This window comes from Myxocyprinus asiaticus, chromosome 43 (assembly GCF_019703515.2).
Source record: "Myxocyprinus asiaticus isolate MX2 ecotype Aquarium Trade chromosome 43, UBuf_Myxa_2, whole genome shotgun sequence".
Taxonomy (NCBI): Eukaryota; Metazoa; Chordata; class Actinopteri; order Cypriniformes; family Catostomidae; genus Myxocyprinus; species Myxocyprinus asiaticus.
In genome coordinates this window covers 22128784-22151162 of record NC_059386.1, presented here as the reverse complement: position 1 = coordinate 22151162, position 22379 = coordinate 22128784, and the positions used below count along the sequence as shown (strand labels likewise).

Here is a 22379-nt window from a genome sequence, read left to right as displayed (position 1 = left end):
TGTGCATTAGAGAGCTGTTAATTTCTCCTCCCTTCATCCTAACCCAGCTATAATTTAGTTTAGTGTGTTATCAGATATTCTCCAAAGGGACAAACTAAGTATCATCATTTCTGATGCACAGATGTTACAAAGTCTGTCTCATCACCTCACCATCTTCTCATTTCTCTTTTTACTTTATTGCTTTCTCTTCCTCTTTCTTTACTTCAAACAGGTGCTTAGGGCAGCAGAGCAGGCTCACCTGTGGGGAGAGCTTGTGTTCCTCTATGACAAATATGAAGAGTTTGACAACGCCATCATCACCATGATGAGCCATCCCACAGATGCCTGGAAAGAAGGACAGTTCAAGGACATCATCACAAAGGTAAAGGTCAAGCGCTATTCTAAATGCCTCTCTTGGTTTAGATACTACATAGATACTGGAATCCAATGGATATACTTGTTTCTGGTTCAGTGTGCTCCACAAATGTCAAGAAAATTCTAATTAAATTAAAGTGATCGTTGTTTCTTTCTTTTTTTTTTTTTAGGTGGCCAATGTTGAACTGTATTACAAAGCAATCCAGTTTTATCTGGAGTTCAAGCCCTTGTTACTGAATGACCTGCTCATAGTTCTTTCCCCAAGACTGGATCACTCACGGGCTGTCAACTTCTTCAACAAGGTAAAGAAGCTTTCATGTAGCAAAACTTTCAAGCAGTGGTTTAACTTATTTTATCGACAATTTATTTAAAATCGGGAAGGTATTTCTCTTAAATGAGATTTTATTTTATTTTTTTCCAGGTTAAGCAGCTTCCACTCGTGAAGCCTTACCTCCGATCAGTACAAAGCCACAACAACAAGTCTGTCAATGAAGCACTTAACAACCTCTTCATCTCAGAGGAAGACTATCAGGTCAGGCACCAAAACCTTTATTTGACCCTTTCAGTTTATAGAGAATCAGAGGAACGTTTTGTTGTACCAGATTTTTGCACAACCAGTAGCCTTGCAGTAAACAATCATAATCACAGCAGTTTATTATAAATGTCTAAATCTCTTGTTCTCCCTCCTCATCTGTTTCTTTGTTCTACCACCATCATGTCTGTAGGCACTCAGGACATCTATAGACGCGTATGATAACTTTGACAACATCTCGTTGGCCCAGCGTCTGGAGAAACACGAGCTGATTGAGCTCAGGAGAATCGCAGCTTACCTCTTCAAGGGCAACAACCGATGGAAACAAAGTGTGGAGCTGTGCAAGAAAGACAAACTCTACAAGGTGAGCAGTAGATTGAGGGATGATCGATCAGTTCCTAGCACTTCAAAATGAATCTCAGTCATTGGTAGGGTGGATTGGTGCACAGATGCTTATCTGATTCATGACTGATTTACTTGTCCCCTATTCAGGATGCAATGCAGTATGCATCTGAATCAAAGGACACAGAGCTGGCCGAGGAACTTCTGCAGTGGTTCCTACAGGACGACAAGAAGGAGTGTTTTGCCGCCTGCCTCTTCACATGTTACGACCTGCTCAGGCCTGACGTGGTTATGGAGACGGCGTGGAGGCACAACATCATGGAGTTTGCAATGCCTTACTTCATCCAGGTGATGAGGGAATACCTCAGCAAGGTAAGGACACACCCTCAATCTAAAATGTGTAGAAATGATCATCGAATTTCCATATACAGATGGAACTCTCAAAACATATGCCTCTCTTGTGATTTTAGGTGGATAAGCTGGAGACCTCCGAGTCTTTAAGGAAAGAAGAGGAGCAGGCGACAGAGACTCAACCTATTGTTTATGGTAAGAGACTTGATGTCAAGTTGCAATGGAAATTATTTAATTGTCTAAAGCCTAGTGGTGCACACGGCCCATTTTTTTCTGTCCTATATGATTGTTGTTTTTCAGATTTTACGATATGAGCTTAGTGGCAGATTGTGCTACATCTTTCACAAACTGTACTATATACATTGTAGCTTAAACTTTGGTCTCAATTGGCAGCGTTGACTGGGTGTCACCAGCCCACATCCATTCTGACGTCCTCAATTGACGCATTGAAATAACTTTGCATAAACCAAAGCAATCCCTTGCATGAATGCTTGCCAGTGTTATGCTTTGAAAATACGAAAAGGCTTGACGTACTATTATTACATATATATGTTGCTTATCAAATAGACAAGGTGAACCTTTTTAAATAACGTCTCTCCCTCACACAGCAAGGAAGTGATCTGTTTTAACAAATGACACAAATTATTGTATTGTTCTTATCCATATTGAATACATCATTCAAACATTTGCAGTGTAGGCTGGAAAAAGTATGTGAACACCTAGACTAATGACATCAACAAAAGGTAATTAGAATCAGGAGTTGGCAAACCTGGCATCCAGTTAATGAAACGAGATTGAAGGTGTGGGTTAGAGCCTTTTGACTCATAAAAAACATTGCTGCACACCTGAAGTTTGCCAAAGACCACCTTGACACTCCATACACTACTGGGAAAATGTTTTGTGGACTAATGAAACTAAGGCTGAATTGTTTGGGAAGAACCCGCAGCACTACATAAAAGGGCATTGCATAGCAACATGAAAACATCATCCCAATGGTAAAGTGTGGTGGAGGGATCATCATGATTTGGGACTGCTTTGCTGCTTCGAGGCCTGGACCGCTTCCCAAGTTTATCAAGATATCATACAGGATAATTTCAGGGTGGCTGTGTGCCAAATGATGCTCAGTAGAAGTTGGGTGATGCAGCAGGACAATGACCCTAAACATCGAAGTAAATACACTACAGAATGTCTTCAAAAAAGGAAAATCCACCTTTTGGTGTGTCCCAGTCAAAGCCCAGACCTTAACCCAATAGAGCTGCTGTGGAATGACCTCAAGAGAGCCGTTCACACCAGACATCCTAAGAATATGTGAACATTTTGAACATTGTGCAGATCTAATTCGCAGCTACCAGAAATGCTTGGTTGAGGTTATTCCTGCCAAAAGAGGAACGACCAGTTATTAAATCCAAGAGTTCACTTACTTTTTCCACAGCACTGTGGATGTGTTCAATAAAGACATGAAAAATTATAATTGTTTGTGTGTTAATATGAGAGCACATTTTATGACCAATTAATGAGGAAAACTAGCTAATTCCAAAGGGTTCACATATGTTGTCTTGCCACTGTACTTCCATTGTAAGTGCCTCATTGTAACATCAATTTTCTTTTTTTAAGAAAAAGAGAGATCTCAAAATTTTTTTGGTGGTAATCAACATTATGCCACATATGCTCCCGATGGAGTTTAACTTGTATTCAATTAAGATTAATCGGCCATGGGGAAACACGTCACACTAAAAGATCCAAGAATGCTGAATTTGTCCTACGATGGGAAATCTTATGATTCCCCAAAGTTTTCTCTGATGGCAAAATCGTACATTGTGCACCAGGCTTTATTTATTTTTATTTTTTTATTAATTTATTGACATCTCCTTTTTAGGCACACCTCAGCTGATGCTGACAGCAGGCCCCAGTGTGGCCGTCCCCCCACAGCAGCCCTACGGCTATGGGTACCCAGCAGCGCCCGGGGGCTACCCCCAGGCTCCTCAGGCCCAGTCAGGATTCGGTTACGGCATGTAAGGGCCTCCCACTTCTGTGCCCACCCTCTCCCTGCTGCCGCTTGGTTCAGTCCAGCATCTCCATCTTATCTCTCTTTCAGTCCTCCATGAGTCCAACTCTACCACTTTTTGCTCACTACAGGGGATTTGAGCAAATGTTATTCTTTTTACTTTTTCTTTTCTTTTTTTTATGATTGTTCTTGTTATTGTTTTCTTTATACCATCATGAAGGACTTGATTTCATAAAGGATTTTTTTTTCGCCCACATTCCAGATATCTAGATTTAATTTTATCTGTCAATTTAAGGGGAATGGTATGTATGTACAATGAGAAGACTTGTGAAAGAAGCAAGTCAGCTTAAGTAAAAAGACAAAAAATCTGATTTGCACTCTTAACTACCAATGTATAACTTCATTTCGATGCGTGTCAACAGCTTGTTCAGTCTGTCTGCATTTAACTATTGTATATTCCAGGAAAGAAAATAAAGGAACATTTGAAGGTGCGACTACCACCTCCACAAAGAAACACTACTTCATGCCAGTAATTCCATGGGGGTGTGAAGCTCTCAATATATATATAGTTTATTTTAAATTCATACATGCAATCTTTTATTCCTTCGTCTATGCAGGTTCTCTGGATAAATTGTCTTGTTTTTTTGTTATCAACATGAATGACAAACTTTGTTGTGCAGTAACCCGTGCTCATCGCGTGGGACCATTTGAGGAGGGATAATGATTTAATTATATATATATATATATATATATATAAATGCGGCTGTCCACACCTGTGTTTTATTAACCTTACCGTGCTGCAGTGTTTGTGCGCACGCAGATGTGTGCATTCTGATTGTTGTGATATTTAGGTCACTGGAACCGAAGTGAGAATAAAAAGTCAGTTTATTCTGCCAGTTATGCCGCATTCCTCAACTCAATTTACCTTTTATTTGTTGAAGAGAAATCATGAAAGGTAATTTGGTTTAAACAAGAAAACAAACTTAACTCCCTGTGTCTCCTATACTCAGATTTGACTGGGTTCAGATGAATCATAGACATATTGTAGTGATTGTGCACAAAGAATAAGATTTTCCCCAAGATTACCATATAAATAAAGGCTTCTTGTTTGTCAAGAAAGATCTGGTGTAAAAGCCACTTTATATGCCATGTGTTCTTTTCATCCAAACACTCATCTGTATTCCTACTGATATCTCTCTAGCTTTATATTTACTGCCCTATTTATACCCCTGTGGAGAGTTTCATTTAGTTGTGCATAACGCCTTAGGGGTGGGATTCCTTTCACATCATCAGACCTTAAAATGTTAATACTCATTGACTTAAGACGGTTTGAAATGGACTGTGTATTTAATCTTATGGTCAGTAAAGTGATCATATTAGCGTAAGTTGTTGTCCAATGGAAAAGCAGGTAATTTATCTCAACAAAGTCAAAGCTTAACCAACAATTGTTTATTCCATTGGGTATGAGGGGGGAGTTTCAGATATAAAACTGATTCCTAAATAACCCCTTTCTGTACATAGACTGATAAGGACATAACAAATGTACTCAGATGTTCAATAATGGAACGGGTGAAAGGTTTACTTAAAATAAATGGTCAAATTATAACTCAAACGGTGTCATTTTAACCCTTTAATTCCATTGTATCTTTCTCCTTTGTATAAAATCTACAATGTCTAGGATTGGTCAAAACTGTCCACCTAAATGACAAGTTTAGTCCCATCTTAGTCCAATAGCTGCTTATTCGCTATCATTTAATATAGTTTTAGGTGTCCAGTCACTTTGTCAATGAGATCTGCTGGTCCGGGTCCCACACCAAGAACAGTCCGTGACCCTGGTGCGATTTGGGTTCTTCCAGCATCTTGGATCAAACTGACCGGCAGCCCAAGCGCTTTGGCATGGGTCAGCAGCTCCAGCAAACAGTCCTCATCTGGGGCCTTCACCACCACTTTTGGCTGCCCACAGTACTCCCACTGTTTCAGCAGCTCTGGGTTTCTGCGCTGGACCTGTTTGTAGGCGGACACTGCAGCGTGAGAGCATTGGGCCGCCACTTTTCCCTTGCCCATCTTCAGATCTGTTCGGACAACCAAGATCATTTTGAACTCGCCACTCTCGCCCATCACGCTGCTCTCACTGCTGTTCCCTAAAGGTGCCATCATAGTGCGGGAGGATGTGCCGAACCGCCCACGAAGGTACCAACCGAGGCAGAGCCCACAGCCCACACCTGCCAGTATACCAAGACCTACAGATCCAAACAGAGACTCCATCCTGAAATCTGATTAAAGAAAGAGAGATTAGTGATGTTACATGTTAATTCAGTTCTCTATAAAGTAGGTTCCTGCTAACATACCATAGTTATAATTGTTATGGATGCTAAAATAAAAATGCAGTAACTTGGTATTAGCCACCACTGTTATTAAAACTAAAGACTCTCTAAAGGAGATCGCATATTATTTACTTTATTATATTTTATAGGAGTCCCAGTAATTGCATTGGGATTGATTTATGGTATTTTGGCAGTAACTACCACTACAACAAATTATTGTGGCAGTACCATAATGCAGTGATAGTATCAGATGATTATACCTTAGAAAATTGCTATTTATACATGGTAGTAAAAGAATACCATAATCATACACCATGGTATTTTTTTAATGGTACTCCAAGTATACCAATTACTACCATGGTAGTTTTTTGTAAGGGTATGTTAAATACGCATCTATATTTATGCTACTTATATAAAAGTAATCACCCTCTGCACATACACAGATCTCAGGTTCCTGAAATTATTTTATTTGACTCTAATCCTACTTGACTAACCTAGTTAAAAAAAAAAGTGTTTACTGAAAGAGCATTTTAAAAATACATAAACCAGTGTTAGTGAAGCGGTTTACCTCGAAAATCAACAAAACATATACAAATGTTTATACATTCAAATCGTCTCACCAGCTATCAAAATGATTCAGCAGCCTGAAGATTCCTGCAAACTCCCCACGAGCCGCTTCTTCATGCGGTCGATTAATGATGACGTCACATGTTTAAAGAAACAGCCGCGTTATTACTGTACAGGTATGCCATTCTTACTGAATTCATCACTGTACAAAGAGTGATGTACGCTCAAAAATGTTATCCCAAGACATACAATGTCACCATGCTGTCCACTGGAGTGATTATTATAGCCGAAATTAACATCAAGACCTTCAAATGGATTGATATACTGTAGATTTAGAGTTCAGATAATTGAAGACCACTATCCAGATCCTAACAGCTTCTATTGATTATTAGCCAGCTGGAGCCTGAAGAAGTGAAATGCATGTCTCTCTCCAGTGAAGTCTTCATCATTACTTCACACCTCTCTCATTACTTCTGTCCTCAGCATTGTGATGTATGATTGAATTGTAGAGCTCTGCAACTGGAATTCCTACTTGTAAAATGCAAATGTAGAGCTCTGTAATTGGAATACTTTATGGAAAGCCAAATTATCTTTTAATGTTCCCAGCATTACTCGTCATAATTACATTTTTACTAGTAAGAATTATAATTACAGAGCTCTGTAAAGACATTGTTACTAGTAAGGATGCAATTGCAGAGCTCTACAACTGAATTACAGAGCTCTGCAATTTGATTCTTACTAGTAAAACTTTTATTACAGAGCTCACTCATTCTGTTTTCACTAGTAAGAATTTCAGTTACAGAGCTCTACAATACACATACACAATACACAATTGTGCCTAATGTACGAAATACCGGATAAAAATATTTTTTATGACAGAAATTGTAATGATTGTAATCTTTTTAATATATGTATAATAGCATATGATATAATATCGTATAGAATGATATATAATCATATACTGTATATTCATAATACATTTTGTGCCCCCCATATATATTTATATACATCTTCCCACCTGCCAATTTATATATAATATGAGGTGCCATTACCATAATGAGATGCCACTGAATAGAGAGCTCTACAATGCAATTACTCCTAGTAAGTATCACTATTGTAGAGCTCTAAAATTACATTTATACTAGTAAGAATGCAGTTGCAGAGCTCTGTAATTGGAATTCCTACTAGTAAGAATGTCACTGTATAGTGCTTTGATTGCAATTCTTACTAGTAAGAATATAATTGTAGAGCTCTGCAGCTGCAATTGTTAGTAGTACAAATTAATTGTAGAGCTCTCTATTTCAATTACAGAGCTCTGCAATTATGTTCTTACTAGTAAGAATTGCAATTAAAGAGCTCTGCAATTACATTCTTACTAGTAAGAGTTCTAATTACAGAGCTCTGCAATTGCATTCTTATTAGTAAGAAATTAATTGCAGAGCTCTGTAATTGAAATAGAGAGCTCTACAATTGATTTTTACTACTAACAATTGCCATTGCAGAGCTCTACAATTATATTCTTACAAGTAAGAATGTAATTGCAGAGCTCTTTAATTGCAATTCTTACTAGTAATTTAATTACAGAGCTCTGCAATTAAACATATCGTTAATTTTTTTTTTTTAGTAAAAATTCAATTAGAGAGCTCTTTAATAGGAATGCTTACTAGTAAAAATTCAATTGTAGAGCTCTGTAATTTAATTTTTACTAGTAAGAATTCCAATTACAGAGCTCTTGTGGAGAGCAGGGCAGGGGCAGGGGCAGGGGCGGTGGCGTAAGGGCAGAGCGGCTGGGAAGATAAATGGTGAATGAGTTCCACCTGTGTGCCACACTGGTCTCGCATTCCAGTGAGGGGCGGCGGGAGTATTTGAGGGGAGGAGACAGCTTTGTGTGTCTCTCTCTCCCATCTGCCACTCTCTTCTTCTCAAATACTCTTGTCACCCCTCACTGGAATATTTAATTGTAGAGCTCTGAAACTGGAATTCTTACTTGTAGAAATCCAATTGTAAAGCTCTCTAATTGAAATTCTTACAAGTAAAAATTCAATTAGTGAGCTCTGTAATTTAAATTCTTACTCGTCAAAATTAAATTGTAGAGCTCTGTAATTTACATTCTTACTATTAAAAATGCAATTATGGTGAGTAATGCTGGAAACATGAAAAGATAATTTGGTCTTCCAGACATATCGTTGGCTGAGGAGATTGCCACTGCAATGGTAGGCTGCTGAAGTTCTGCTGCTTCGGTTTTTGGTCATTATTTTTTTATGGCCTCAGGAGACCTAGAATATAGCACACAAGTCATATGGACTACTTTTAAGTTTTTTTACTTTTATGTAGTTTTTTGTTCTTTTAGGAACTTGACAGACATGGTCGCTATGAACTGTGGTTGTATAGAGAAAAGCCGCGTGAAGAAACTTCAAAATTCTCTCTTTTTTTTTCCCCAACATAAATTACATGGAGATTTGGTTTGGAACAAGCATGAGTTAGAAATAATGAAAATATTTTGACAATAACAATAACTATTAACTATTGCTATAAATAACTATAGATTTCAGATACGTATAGATCAGGTTGTTTTCTTGCGGAATTTTATATTTTTGAATGAACCTTTTATCAAAATATTTTCAAATTATGATATTTATTACTGTATAAAATTTCTTTGCATTTTTGACACCCCTGTTTCAGAGGCTTTATATTACTATAAAATATATAGACTGCTTTACTGTGAAATTGTTTTAAATTGTCACACTGAAGTGATCACATGTGCTCTACTACATACTGTATTGGCTGTGTCACCTAATGGGCTGCCTCACTAGGTTTTAAGACACAGCCATAGACTATAAATAGTGCAGGTGCATGCAGCTCTAACAGCAGTCCATTCTCCAACATTTAGAGCCCAATCTCTTTTCTAATCAGCCTAATTTTAGACAGTGTAAAGAAGCGTTGAAACCAGACACTCTGTTTTTCAGACTAAGCTCTCATGGTTTTACACCTTCCGTGAACCCCTGAGAGAGCAGGTGTACTCAGGGTTGTGTAAGACTGACACACTCGGCCAACTAACTGATTATATTTCTCATCCTGTCATATTAGATACTTTACCTGCTTGCTGCCCCTGGGGAGTTTTTCCTCACCTAGGCTGTTGTTCAGTTTCATATGCAGGTGTCCTGTACATATTCCTGTTAAGCTACTTTAAATACAGTGTTAACACATTCTATGAAGCCCTTATTTATAATGCATTCATAATTGTCTCATAATACACCTTATAATATGCTATAACTTTTCATTAATAATTGCAACTACAGTTATTATACATAATAATTAACCTATCCTTAACTATACCTTAAAGAGTGTAATGCATTATAACACAATCAACATCCAATTTTATCCGCAGTTGTAATTTAATATACAGTATATATACATTCACAGACCACTTCATTAGGTACACCTGTACACGTACATATTCATGCGATTATCTAATCAGACAATCGTGTGGCAGCAGTGCAATGCATAAAATCATGCAGATACGGGTCAAGAGCTTCAGTTAATGTTCACATCAACCATCATAATAGGGAAAAAATGTGATCTCAGTGATTTGACGTGGCATGATTGTTGGTGCCAGATGGGCTGGTTTGAGTATTTCTGTAACTGCTGATCTCCAGGGATTTTCACACACAACAGTCTCTAGAGTTTACTCAGAGTGGTGCCAAAAACAAAAAACATCCAGTGAGCAGCAGTTCTGCAGATGGAAACACCTTGTTGATGAGAGAGGTCAATGGAGAATGGCCAGACTGGTTCGAGCTGACAGAAGTGCTACGGTAACTCAGATAACCACTCTGTACAATTGTAGTGAGAAGAATATAATCTCAGAATGCACAACACGTCGAACCTTGAGGCAGATGGTTTACAACAGCAGAAGACCACATCGGGCACTTTTTAGGACCATAGTGTTTCTAATAGAGTGCTCAGTGAGTGTATATTATATTATAAGGCAAATAATAAGACATTACAAATGCGCTGAAATGCATTTATAATGCCTTTACAATGCAGTATAAATATTGGCTTCATAGAAAGTGTTACCAGTGTTTTGTTTCAATAAAAAAAGAAAGAGAGAGAGCAAACTGGTATGTTATCGGGCCCTAAACAGAAAGTATAATCTAGCAGAATATCTCTACACTGTAAGAGACCCAAAACAGAGATGGATCCTCACCAAATACAGGCTCAGTGATCACTGTCTGGCCATAGAAAAAAGGAGACAGACAAACATGGCTTCCAAAGCAATAACGAGTCTGTGCTCACTGTGACACTGGTGAGGTCGAGACAGAGACACACATTCTCCTTCACTGTGAGAAATTTACAGAGGTGAGAGAGAAATACTTTGACAAACTCTCAAACCTCATGCTACAGTTTTCCACTTCAGCAGAAACAGATCAAATGCAGGTGTTACTGCGGGAGGACAATCATGCATCAGTTGCAGCAAAATTCATTTTTGAGCTGCACACCCTCAGAAACCAATCACTGCCTTAATGTACTTCAGTCACAGTATTTATTTTTTATGTTCATAATGTCTTGTTAAATGCTTATTTTATTGTATATTGTATAGTGTATATTGTTCATTACCTGGCACCTTATTTTAATTCTATTTTTATTGTTATTTGTTACTGTTTTATTATAATTTTTTGTCTTGTCATTATCTGTTTTGTGTATTAATGCTTTGGCAATATTGTATGTAAACACAATCATGCCAGTAAAGTACTTTAAAAGTGCAATTGAGAGAGAGAGAGAGAGAGTGAGTGAGAGAGAGAGAGAGAGAGAGAGAGAGAGAGAGAGAGAGAGAAGTGTTTAAAGGTTAGGTCTGAGATAAAACAACCTGCCATCAAAGCATTTTCACACAAATGTACCTTCTGTAGAGAAACATTTTTGTTCCTCTGTTGTCAAAACTCTACGGTGCTTACCCAGATTATTTTCGGTAAGTTTGTGGTGGGCCTCAGGGGTTTTTATGTTGTTGGTAACTGAAATGGGAATCTTTATATAGACTGTCATGCCATTGGTCTATTTAGATTGTGTGTGAGATCTCACCAGGGTATCGTTAAGCACACAAACACTCATTCTCCCTGTGAGCTTGCCACATACATCTACAACCAGAATTCATATATATATATATATATATATATATATATATATATATATATATATATATATATATATATACACACACACTACCGGTCAAAAGTTTTGAAACACTTGACTGAAATGTTTCTCATGATCTTATAAATCTTTTGATCTGCAGGTGTATGCTTAAATGTTTGAAATTAGTTTTGTAGACAAAAATATAATTGTGCCACAATATTAATTTATTTCATTACAAAACTAAAATTTTATAAAAAAATTGATGACTTGGACCAAATAATAAAGAAAAGCAGCCAATAAGTGCCCAACATATTGATGGGAACTCCTTCAATACTGTTTAAAAAGCATCGCAGGGTGATACCTCAAGAAGTTGGTTGAGAAAATGTCAAGAGTACATGTCTACAAATTCTAGGCAAAGGGTGACTACTTTGAAGATGCTAAAATATAACACAGTTTTGATTTATTTTGGATTTTGTTTAGTCACAACATAATTCCCATAGTTCCATTTATGTTATTCCATAGTTTTGATGACTTTACTATTATTCTAAAATGTGAAAAAAACAAAAAAAACAAACAAAAAAAAAACATTATAATAAAGAATGAGTGTTTCAAAACTTTTGACCGGTAGTGTGTGTGTGTGTGTGTGTGTGTGTGTGTGTGTGTGTGTGTGTGTGTGTGTGTGTGTGTGTGTGTGTATATATATATATATATATATATATATATATATATATATATATATATATATATATATATACAGTGTATCTCTAACACTTAAAGGAATAGTTCACCCAAAAATGAATATTCGGACATCATTTACTCAGCCCCATGTTGTTCCAAACCTGTATGACTTTCTTCCGTAGAAGTTGGGAGAAGTTTAGCAGAATCTCTGAGGTGCTCTTTTCCAGACAATGAAAGTAAATGGTGAACAAAGGCTTCCAAGGAATAAAAAGGACAAAAACGCACTGTAAAAGTAGTCCATACGATGCATGAACTATGTTCCATGTCTTCTAAAGCCAAATGATAACTTTGTGTGATGAACAGACAGAAGTTTAAGTCATTATTCACTGGAAATCTTCCCCTCCACCATAGCTCTCAAATCTCACTTATGCACGTACATGTTAAAATATGGTGGTTGAATATGCGTCACATCAGATTTGACATCAGTGATGCCAAACACATTAATTTACGCGTATCATTAGTCCTCATCATGACACACCATATTTGAATGTGTGCATACACAAATGAGATTTGAGAGCTAGTGTGGAGGGGAAGATTTTCAGCGAATAACAATTTAAATTTTGGTCCACCCAAAGCTGTCGTATGACATACGTATATGTTCCAAATTGGAAAAATTATTGAAAAGAACAGGCAGATTTGTTGGTTTTACATAATGGTTAGCACTGTTGCCTTGGCATCCATGATGACACTGGCAGTGCAGAGGGTCATATCTCTGGGTCATGGACAGGTCTGATTGGGTTACAGTAATCTGCCAATCACAGCAGAGAACTGCAGCCACCAGAGTCATCAGGGACAGAGAAGAGAGAGAGAGAGAGGACAGAAAAGAATGTGAATGCAGACTCTCTCTTTAACGCTCTCTCTTTGTCTGCTTTCATCTTATCTCCCTCTTACATTATGATTTTTTGTCTCTCTGCATATCCCTTAGGCGTGTGAATATCTATAATGAGATGGCTAAAATGGGACAGAGTAAAGCTTCCTTGAAAAACAGTGGAAATGTGGGACCGGCACAATCAGAATTCTGGAAAGACAGGCCAGCCCTGCAGGCTTTCTTTGAATGTACTCATTGACTCACATGAAAGGACTGAGCAAACCTAATGCTTGTTGTGTTTCAAAGGCAAATTTCTGATTTAAATACATTATGCTGCTTTATCCAGCAGATTGACCTTTATCAGCTTGTTTTTTGTTTTATGATTATATTTAGGGTCTTTTGGCTTATTTTGTTGGAAAGGTACTGTATATAGACAGTGTCAGAAAATTTAAAGACAGGTCTACTGTGAGCTCCGAGGTTGTTAGATGGTATAATCCATCAGTACAAGTTATTTCAACTTAATTTTTTTTAAATCACATTTAACAGCTGAACTTGTGCTGAAAAACTACACTATGTATGTTCCAGCAGTGAAATATCCACCAATCAGAGAATCACAGCAAACAAAGTGTCAAATGTGTTGAGCAGCGACCAGCCACTCCCATGACACATTGTGAATGATGTAATTGAGTCGGTCTACCTAAATATATATTTATATATGAGAATAATTTGTAATACACTTAAAATATATTGTTTCTATACTTATAATTAACTTTGAACTTTTTATCAATAGTTGGTCACACTTTGTATAAAGCCCATATTTATAATGCATTGTAAAGGCATTATGCATGCATTATACTGCATCCATAATGTCTTATAATACAACTTATAATGTTATAACTTTTCATAAATAATTATAACTAAAGGTATAATACGTTATAAGACTTCCCCTATTCATAGTTATACTTAGGTGTATAATGATGGAGACACAACCCATGTTTGGTGGTATGTTAAGATCCAAGAATTTTGGTTGAAGGTTCAGAGCTTTGTGTGTGACATATTGGGCACTCAAATTTCATTTTGCCCCAGACTCTGTGTTTTAGGCGATGGGATGGTCATCAATATTGGGAATAAACACATAAAAAATTGGGTTCTAACCTATGTTATGATCTCCAGACAAGTCGTTTTAAGGGGATGGAAGTTGGCTGAAGCACCCCATTTCAGGAGTGGTACACGAAGATGGGGAGGGTTTCGAGGAAGCATCATCTAGAAGACTGGGGAACTTGGATACGTTTGTTGGGAAATGGGGCAACTATTTAACATTCTGGAATGGCTCTCGGGGAGGGGCAGTGGAGAGAAAGGTATAGTTATAAATGTGTGTGATTATTATTATTATTTTGTGTGTGTGTGTGTGTGTGTGGGTGGGTGTATACTCATGAGTGACCACAGGAATGATTGTTGGGGGTCAGGGTGGGGTCGGGGATTGGGAGGGGTAGTGGTGGGGGTTCAATGTTGATTCTGTGTATATATGTTTTGCTTTTGTTCTTTGAGTCAATAAAAATGTTAATCACAAAAAACACATTTTTTTAAGCGATTTATTGCAAAACACCTCACTGCTAAACAAAATGTACACTAATGTGTACTTAAGCTAATTTTTTCCTTAGAAATCCTATATTTACTGTGGATTATCACACTGAGAATCAATGAGTGCTGTCAGGGTTCTTCCCAAAGTTTTGAGTTTTTTCCCCTTTGTGGCAGAGCCCTGACATGAACGTGTTCCATGTCTGTTTTATGTCTTTTATGTCCAGACACTTGTGTTTTGTCTCGTGTTATGTGAATGCACTTGATTTTGTGTTTTCTCATTTCCTTGTGCATTCGTGTCTGTCTTGTCTTCAGTGATAACCCCGCCCTCTCGTTTGCCTGCTTACCTGTTTGATTATTAGTTTATTAGTTTCACCTGCCTTCTTCGTTTCCCTCCTGATTTCTCTCCCTTTATAATCTCTCTTTGTGCTCTGTCTGGTGCCAGTTCGTTGTGGGATGTTGCTTGTTTTTATGTCCCCTGATAGGTCTCTGTCGGTTGTGTTCCTGTCCAGTCGGATTTCTGTTAGTTCCCTGTTCCAGCCCAGCCCGTCATTGTGTTGTCGCCCTGGACTGTGTTTGTTTTTCACCTTCAGGGTAATTTCTGTTTGTTTTTGTTTTATTTTTGATAAATAAAAGCCCTAATCGCTACTCTGCATTTGAGTCCTTCCGTTTCCTCAACCCAAACCTGACAGGTTCATCCAAGAGCTGAAAAATGTTGCTTTCAGAGGCTTATATGGAGTTAGGATGAAAATACGGTGCATTTCGAACTGTTCTGAGACTAGTGCAGACAGACAGCGCACTGGAGGTTAACTCATTCACTAAATAGGGAGCAAGGGAGCATCCTATAGCTCTCTATGCATCTAAGTGCATTCACTACTAACATCCTGTCAAAAGTTCAGTTTCAGGCTGCAGATGATGTTTGGACCACTCAACATGTTTGACAGACATGGGACAATGGTAATCAGTACACAGATTCAGAATTTATCATGTATCATTTTATTTTAACATGGTTGGCAGTGATTGGATAATGCTGGTCATTACTTTGAATCAGAATTAATTAATTATGCTAATTTCTGATGTAATGTCTGTAACGTCTCAAAAACATGAATAACCGACACTGCTGGAAAATTTGATAAACTTCCTATAGCTTGGTAAAATTGTAAAACTTATTCCCACTGTCCACATACGTTGCCATACATTTTTAGGTAAACTATTTGCTCTACAATTTTTGTTTTTGCATGTTTATTAGGTGCTACCAGTAACAACTCAAAAAGGGAAACAGAAAATGCCCACAGCAGTTAAGTTTGGGTCTCAGGAGGTTAAAGAGAGACACAGTTAAAGAAACATACAAGATAAAAAGATACATCTGACTAAATATGATAACATGATAATGAAAAAAAACTATTTTACTTCTAAAACATTTCTTGCAATTCTGTTTTTGCAGTTTAAAACGCAGCCTTTTAAGGTTTAGTAATCACACAAGTCCATAATGCGATTTCAATCTTAATTCGATCAGTTATGCCGTATTAATAGATATATCATACTGATGTCTCAGAAGTCAAAGTGTGCTGGTTTCAAAACATTTTGAATGGTTTACCTCATCAAGAAGCCTATAGGTAAGTGCCATTTGTACAACTGTCACGTCCGTTTATGGAGTTTTTTCACATTAACGTGAGAACGAGACAGAATAAAATTTAAATATTTAATGTTCTTAGGAGTGCCAACTCTTCTACATATTGTGGCTATTATATTTTCTGAATTGTGCATTTTAATTCACAGACTTTTTACAAAGCGTGTTACTAATTAAGTATAAATAAACCATCAGTTTTTCATATCTGCATTTTAATGCTTATTACTGATATGCTGATGGTTTTAAAGAGATAGTTTGCCCAAAAATGTAAATTCTCTCATCATTTACTCACACTCATGCCATCTGGATGTGTAGGATTTTCTTTCCTCAGCAGAATACATTTGAAGATTTGTAGAAGAATATTTCAGCTCTGTAGGTCCATACAATACAAGTAAATGGGTGCCAAAATTCTGAAGCTGCAAAAATAAAAAATAAAAATCCAAAAGTGATATGATAGGTGTGGGTGAGAAACATATCAGTATTTAAGTCAATTTATGCTAGAAATTCTTCTCCCTGCCCAGTAGGGGGATGTATGCATGAAGAATGTGAATCACCAAAAACACAAGAAGAAGAAGTAGAAAGTTAAAGTTAAAGTGGAGATTGAGCAGCAAGGAGAATTTATAGTAAAATTCTAATTAAATATTGATCTGCTTTCCACCCACACTTATCATATGGATTACTTTTATGCTGCCTTTATGTTTTTTTTTTTTTTTTTTTTGGAGCGCCCACATTTTGGCACCTATTTACTTGTATTGTATGGACCTACAGAGCTGAAATATTCTTCTAAAAATCTTAATTTGCAGAAGAAAGTCATACACATCTGGGATGGCATGAGGGTGAGTAAATGATGAGAGAATTTTCATTTTTGGGTGAACTATTGCTTTAAGTTGGTCAATAATTGCCCGATAAATATCGGCAGCCGATCCATCGGTGCGTCCCTATTTGTAATGTTGTAATTCACCTCAGAGCTGGTTGGCTTGGTTTACGGCTTAAAACTCTTTGATGACAGATTTAATGAAATCCCTATGAGAAAAATGAATGGGAAAAAGAATTCCAGAACCAAGACGGCTGAAAAGTGGGTGGTGCTCTATTGGGACTGTTGTGTTCCAAAGTTACAGAATAGCCCCTTTTAAATAATTACAAGGAAAACAACCTGATCCTCTCACTTTCAAAACGATAGTCATTTTAGACTTAAATCACCATTAGCAGTGCAATTTAGAGCAAGTCACTGCCTCATCTTAATCCAGTTAAACATCCTACAGCGTTTCTCACACATTAAGAATGACAGCTAACTGCAAGTCAGAGTCTTCGCCAAGTTGCTCTGTGTTTATTAAAATCCCCTGAGATTAATGAAATAGATCTTGTTTGAATTCTGTTGAAAATGCTTGAATAGGCTTAGATGAGTAAGACTGTTTTTGCGAAACAGCCTTGGGTATGTAATACCAGTAGTTAAACACTTAGAACCAGGGGCCTCAGCATGGTTTCCTCCCACACATCTGAATGTGATAGTGTGTGCTCTGCGTGCACTTCAAGAGCACGCTCTGTTCAAGTAGCCCACTTTAATGTTTACATAGTGTAACACACACAACAACATTGTAATTACTGTATAATCACCTTAACTACATGCATAATACAAAAAAACACTTTGTTCTGCCCACTATCTTCTTATTGACTGTCTATTTTTCACTCAAAGGATGATAATGTGCAGCTTTAATTGTGCTTGAACTGGCGAGTTTGAACTGAAAAATACATCTTTCATGCGAGAAACTTGAGTCGCCTCTCAGTATGTGTGGGAGCATTTAATCAGGCGAGCTGCTCTGACTCGTAAGACTTAGTGGAAATGATTTTATTATGACTAAGTCTGACAATCCCGGACCAGGCATCTGACTTTGGCTTTTCCAACACAACAGCTTTCAACTGACGCACGTGACTTCTGCACACACACAAAAAAAGCCACTCTCCTCAGCGGGATCTCATCTGATGACAGTTGAGCTCATTTTTAATATCAAATGGATAGTGATAGTTCTCTGTCACAGGTGTGTGTGTAACTTTAACCTAAGGGGACAGTACCATTAGAAAATCTGCAATACAAAGTTTCAAATCTGGCCTGAAAAATACTAGCTAGCACAGAAATGTAGATGTGAAAGAGCAACAGTAAAACATTTCAGTAGTTTAGAAGGTTTGTTCATTTTTGTCAATCAAGCTAGAACCAACCTGTTCTCATGACAAGTCATAATAATTAGTACGAGACAGCGAAATCGTATGAGTTTTACAAAAAATGAACCAATGAAAAATTTTATAATGATTTTGTTTTTAGCTTTACCTTGCAGTCATTGTGCTGTTGCTTCTTTGCAAATAATCTGTTTATTTACATTTACATTTATTTATTTGGCAAACTCTTTTATCCAAAGTGACTTACAAAAGAGGAATACATTATAAGCGAATCATCTTAAGGAGACAGTGGTACGAAAACTGCTGTATTACAAAGTTTCACTAGCATCAGAATAGTAGTATTCAAGACAGATTAAAGTGCAACAAGCAAAAAAAAAAAAAATATTTAGTGACTGGTTAAGTGCTCATGGAAAAGATGTGTTTTTAACCGTTTTTTGAATACAGAGAGTGAGTCAGCTTCACGGATGGAGTTGGGAAGGTCGTTCCACCAACGTGGTATGATGAAGCCGAAAGTCCGGGAAAGTGTTTTGGTGCCTCTTTGTGTTGGTACAACAAGGCGCCGTTCCTTAGCCGACCGCAGGCTTCTGGTGGGGACGTAGCTCTGCAGAAATGATTTTAGGCATGCTGGAGCAGACCCAGTGACTGTTCTATATGCCAGCATCAGAGCCTTGAACTTGATACGTGCATCAACCGGCAGCCAGTGGAGAGAAACATGTGTGGTGTAACATGTGCTCTCTTTGGTTCATTAAAGACCAGACATGCTGCTGCATTCTGGATCATTTGTAGGGGTCTAATTGTGCATGCAGGGAGGCCTGCAATGAGAGAGTTACAGTAGTCCAGTCTAGTTATGACAAGTGACTGAACAAGAAGTTGTGTGGCATGTTCAGAGAGGAAGGGTCTTATCTTACTGATATTGTAGAGTGTAAATCTACATGATTTTGCGGTCTTTGAGATGTGGTCTGTGAAACTGAGTTGGTTATCGATGGTTACCCCTAGATTTCTGACTGTTTTGGAAGGCGTTACTGTGGTCGAACCCAGCTGCATGGTGATGTTGTGTTCAACAGCAGGGTTGGCTGGAAAGACAAAGAGCTCAGTCTTGGCTGGGTTAAGTTGCAGTTTATTGAATTACAAAACCCCAGAGTTGAAGCAAAGCCAAAAGCAGACAGCAAAAAAGGCCAATTATATTGTTTTGTTTGCATTTTAAGACCTTCGCACACTTTTCATCTTCTATCCTCCATCTCCTAGCTTCTGGTGAGAAATGGTCTTCCCACTGTTTCTGTTTTTCCTTGTTCCTTTTTATTGTCGTCTCCATAGAGGCGGCACATCAGAAGACGAAGTTGAGTCTGAAGCTTACATAACAATTATGAAATGTTTTTAGCTCTTTTTAGATGCAAAGATTGAACTGTTTATCGGGTTATGGAACAGTTGGATCACTTTGTACATGAAGATATTCTTGCATTGGCTAATTTCTGCTGCTGATATGCTGTACTGTTTTTATTTCAAAGATGTATTTTATTTTTTTGTTTTGTTTGTGAAAGTGGTTGCGTAATGTCCTCACTTTGCATAAAAACATGCCTTGACATCTCTGTCTCTTCAGAAAAAGCACCTTTCATTATTACTCAACCAATTTTGACACCAGTGATGGATAACAGATGAATTGGCACATTTTATAACTTGTATAAACAATTTCTATCCTGCATCCTTCAGAAACATCACATATGCCTTTGGAGCATATAAAACACCTTAAATGAACAGAAGTGTTTTCATATTTGCCTACATACCTTTTGTGAGACCAAACAAAAATAGAACCAACAAACAGACATGTAGAACATAATTTATTGTGTATTTAAACCCTAGATTTGATTAAATCCTTCATTACAAACTACTGCACAGTGAACAAACACCTTAACCCAACTGCAACCTTAAAGAAAGAGCTCACCCTCAAAATAATGTCATCATTTCCAAACCTGTATGATTTTCTTTATTCTGTGGAACACTGTCTTAATGGGATAGTTCACCCAAAAATGAAAATTTTGTCATCATTTACTCACCCTCATGTTGTTCCAAACCAGTATAAATTGCTTTCTTCTGTGAAACACAGAAGGGAGATGTTAGGCAGAAAGGCATCCTTAGTTACCATTCACTTTCATTGTATGGAAAAAAGATGCAATGGAAGTGAATGGTGACTGAGATTAACATTCTGCTTTACATCTCTTTCCACAGAAAAAAAAGTCATATGGGTTTTGAACAATATGAATGTGAGTAAATTATTGGATTTTATTATTTTCTTTATTTTGGGTGAGCTATCCCTTTAATGATGGTAATGAGAGGTCTCAAACCCAGTGGGAGAAGAGAGCAGAGGAACTTTATTTATCCTTCTGTTTTCGCTGGAATTCCGGTGATGAAGCTCTACAGCCCTCTTCAAGAAACCCTCCAGTGCTTCCATTATGATCAGAAACCACAAGGTTCAGTATGACTGCACAACAACCTGCCCCCTACACCAACAGAATGAAGGGAGAAATCAGAGGGATCGGAAAATTGTATTGCTCAGTGCTCCATTTAAGGATACATTTTGTCTCAGATGTTTCTCCTAAAATTCCATAGGATAAATGATAATTGAGAAAATTGTTGGCATACAGTAAAAGTGTGTGACTATGTGTAAATGACCAAATGTAAATGTATACAGCTATAAAACTGATTTGGATAGCGTAGCTCAGATAATTTGGTTTAGGAAGAATGTGATGAGAAATATTTGAGTTCATATTGAAATCTCTGAAATTTGGTGCATACTTCTGAGCACACTTTGAGACATTTTCTTTTTTTAGAAAATCTCTTTTACAACCCTAGTGGAGACAGATGTGAGATTACTAGGGAGTTCTTAATGAGAACAATCTGAGAAACAGGAGCTAATGTTTGAGTTTCTATTTGGTCTCCATTTAATCTCATAGCTATCTAGGAGAATCAATTGAGATGTTACAGTGCTCATTTGTGCTTGGAAGAATTCAGAGAAATTCGTAAACTTTGGGATTCTAGAAATCTCTTCTCAAAAGAAAAATCGGAGAAACTGGAAAACATAAGCAAGAGTCTCAATTTACTTCCCACTTAATCTCATTGCGCTATAAGAGAAACAATTGAGATTTTAAAGAGATCTCATTTGTGCTTGGAATAATTTGATGAGAAATATTCAAATTGAAATCTCAGTTTTTGATCACAAACTTTTGGATTCTGGCAATCTTTGGGATTGAAGCACAATGTGAGACATTGTTGAGATCTCCTCTGAAACTCCAGAGAAAAATCTGAGAAGCAGGAGACATGCTCATAAGAGTCTCATTTTTGCTCTCCATTTAATCGCATTACTCTGTTGGAGAAACAAATAAGATATTAAAGAAGTCTCAAGAGATTTATGAACTTTGGGATTCTGGCAGTCTTTGAGATCTGAGCACAATGTGAGACATTTTTGAGATCTCCTTTGAAATTCCAGAGGAGACATGCAAGAGATCACTAGGGTCTTTTTCTCAAGAGAAAATCTAAGAAGCAGGAGACATGCTCATAAGAGTTTCAGTTTTGCTCTCCATTTAATCTAATTGCTGTCTAAGAGAAGCAGTTGGGATATAAAAAAGGCTTTCATTCGTCATTGCTCTTACCTATGGGGAGTGATGAAAAGAAAAAATGAGGAAAAGAGAAATCAAATAAAAGATACAGAAATTAGGTGAAATAAATAGAGAGAACAGGAAAGAATTGAGAATCTGTGCGCAACAGAATGAGAGAGAGAGGGAGAGATAGAGCGGCAGGAAGAACTTGCTGCCCCTGGTTGGTGTTATGTAAGACTTGGCTGGCTGTAGCAGAATAACACT

The 22379-nt window shown here is 37.4% G+C and overlaps 2 protein-coding genes across 3 annotated transcripts in view; one reads left to right on the top strand and one right to left on the bottom strand.

The window, feature by feature from the left end:
- The window catches only part of LOC127433786 (clathrin heavy chain 1-like), a 43001-nt gene extending 38298 nt beyond the window's left edge, over nt 1-4703 (top strand). For both annotated transcript variants that reach the window (XM_051685986.1, XM_051685985.1), the window contains exons 26-32: nt 212-361; nt 525-656; nt 776-886; nt 1080-1250; nt 1379-1600; nt 1699-1774; nt 3456-4703. In XM_051685986.1, coding sequence (XP_051541946.1) covers nt 212-361; nt 525-656; nt 776-886; nt 1080-1250; nt 1379-1600; nt 1699-1774; nt 3456-3595 — 1002 coding nt within the window. In that variant the 3' untranslated portion in view covers nt 3596-4703. The remainder of the gene's footprint in view (nt 1-211; nt 362-524; nt 657-775; nt 887-1079; nt 1251-1378; nt 1601-1698; nt 1775-3455) is intronic.
- Nucleotides 4704-5201: 498 nt separating this feature from the next.
- Nucleotides 5202-6611, bottom strand: LOC127433797 (peptidyl-tRNA hydrolase 2, mitochondrial-like). The gene is made up of 2 exons (XM_051686014.1): nt 6529-6611; nt 5202-5857 (listed from the first exon to the last, which is right to left on the bottom strand). Exon 2 carries the CDS (start codon nt 5847-5849, stop codon nt 5337-5339), a length of 513 nt encoding a protein of 170 aa, XP_051541974.1. The 5' UTR covers nt 5850-5857; nt 6529-6611; the 3' UTR covers nt 5202-5336.
- Nucleotides 6612-22379: the final 15768 nt, after the last annotated feature.

Coding starts and splice junctions, on each gene's coding strand:
- LOC127433797 (XM_051686014.1), bottom strand. CDS start 5,849: ATGGAGTCTCTGTTTGGATCTGTAGGTCTTGGTATACTGGCAGGTGTG.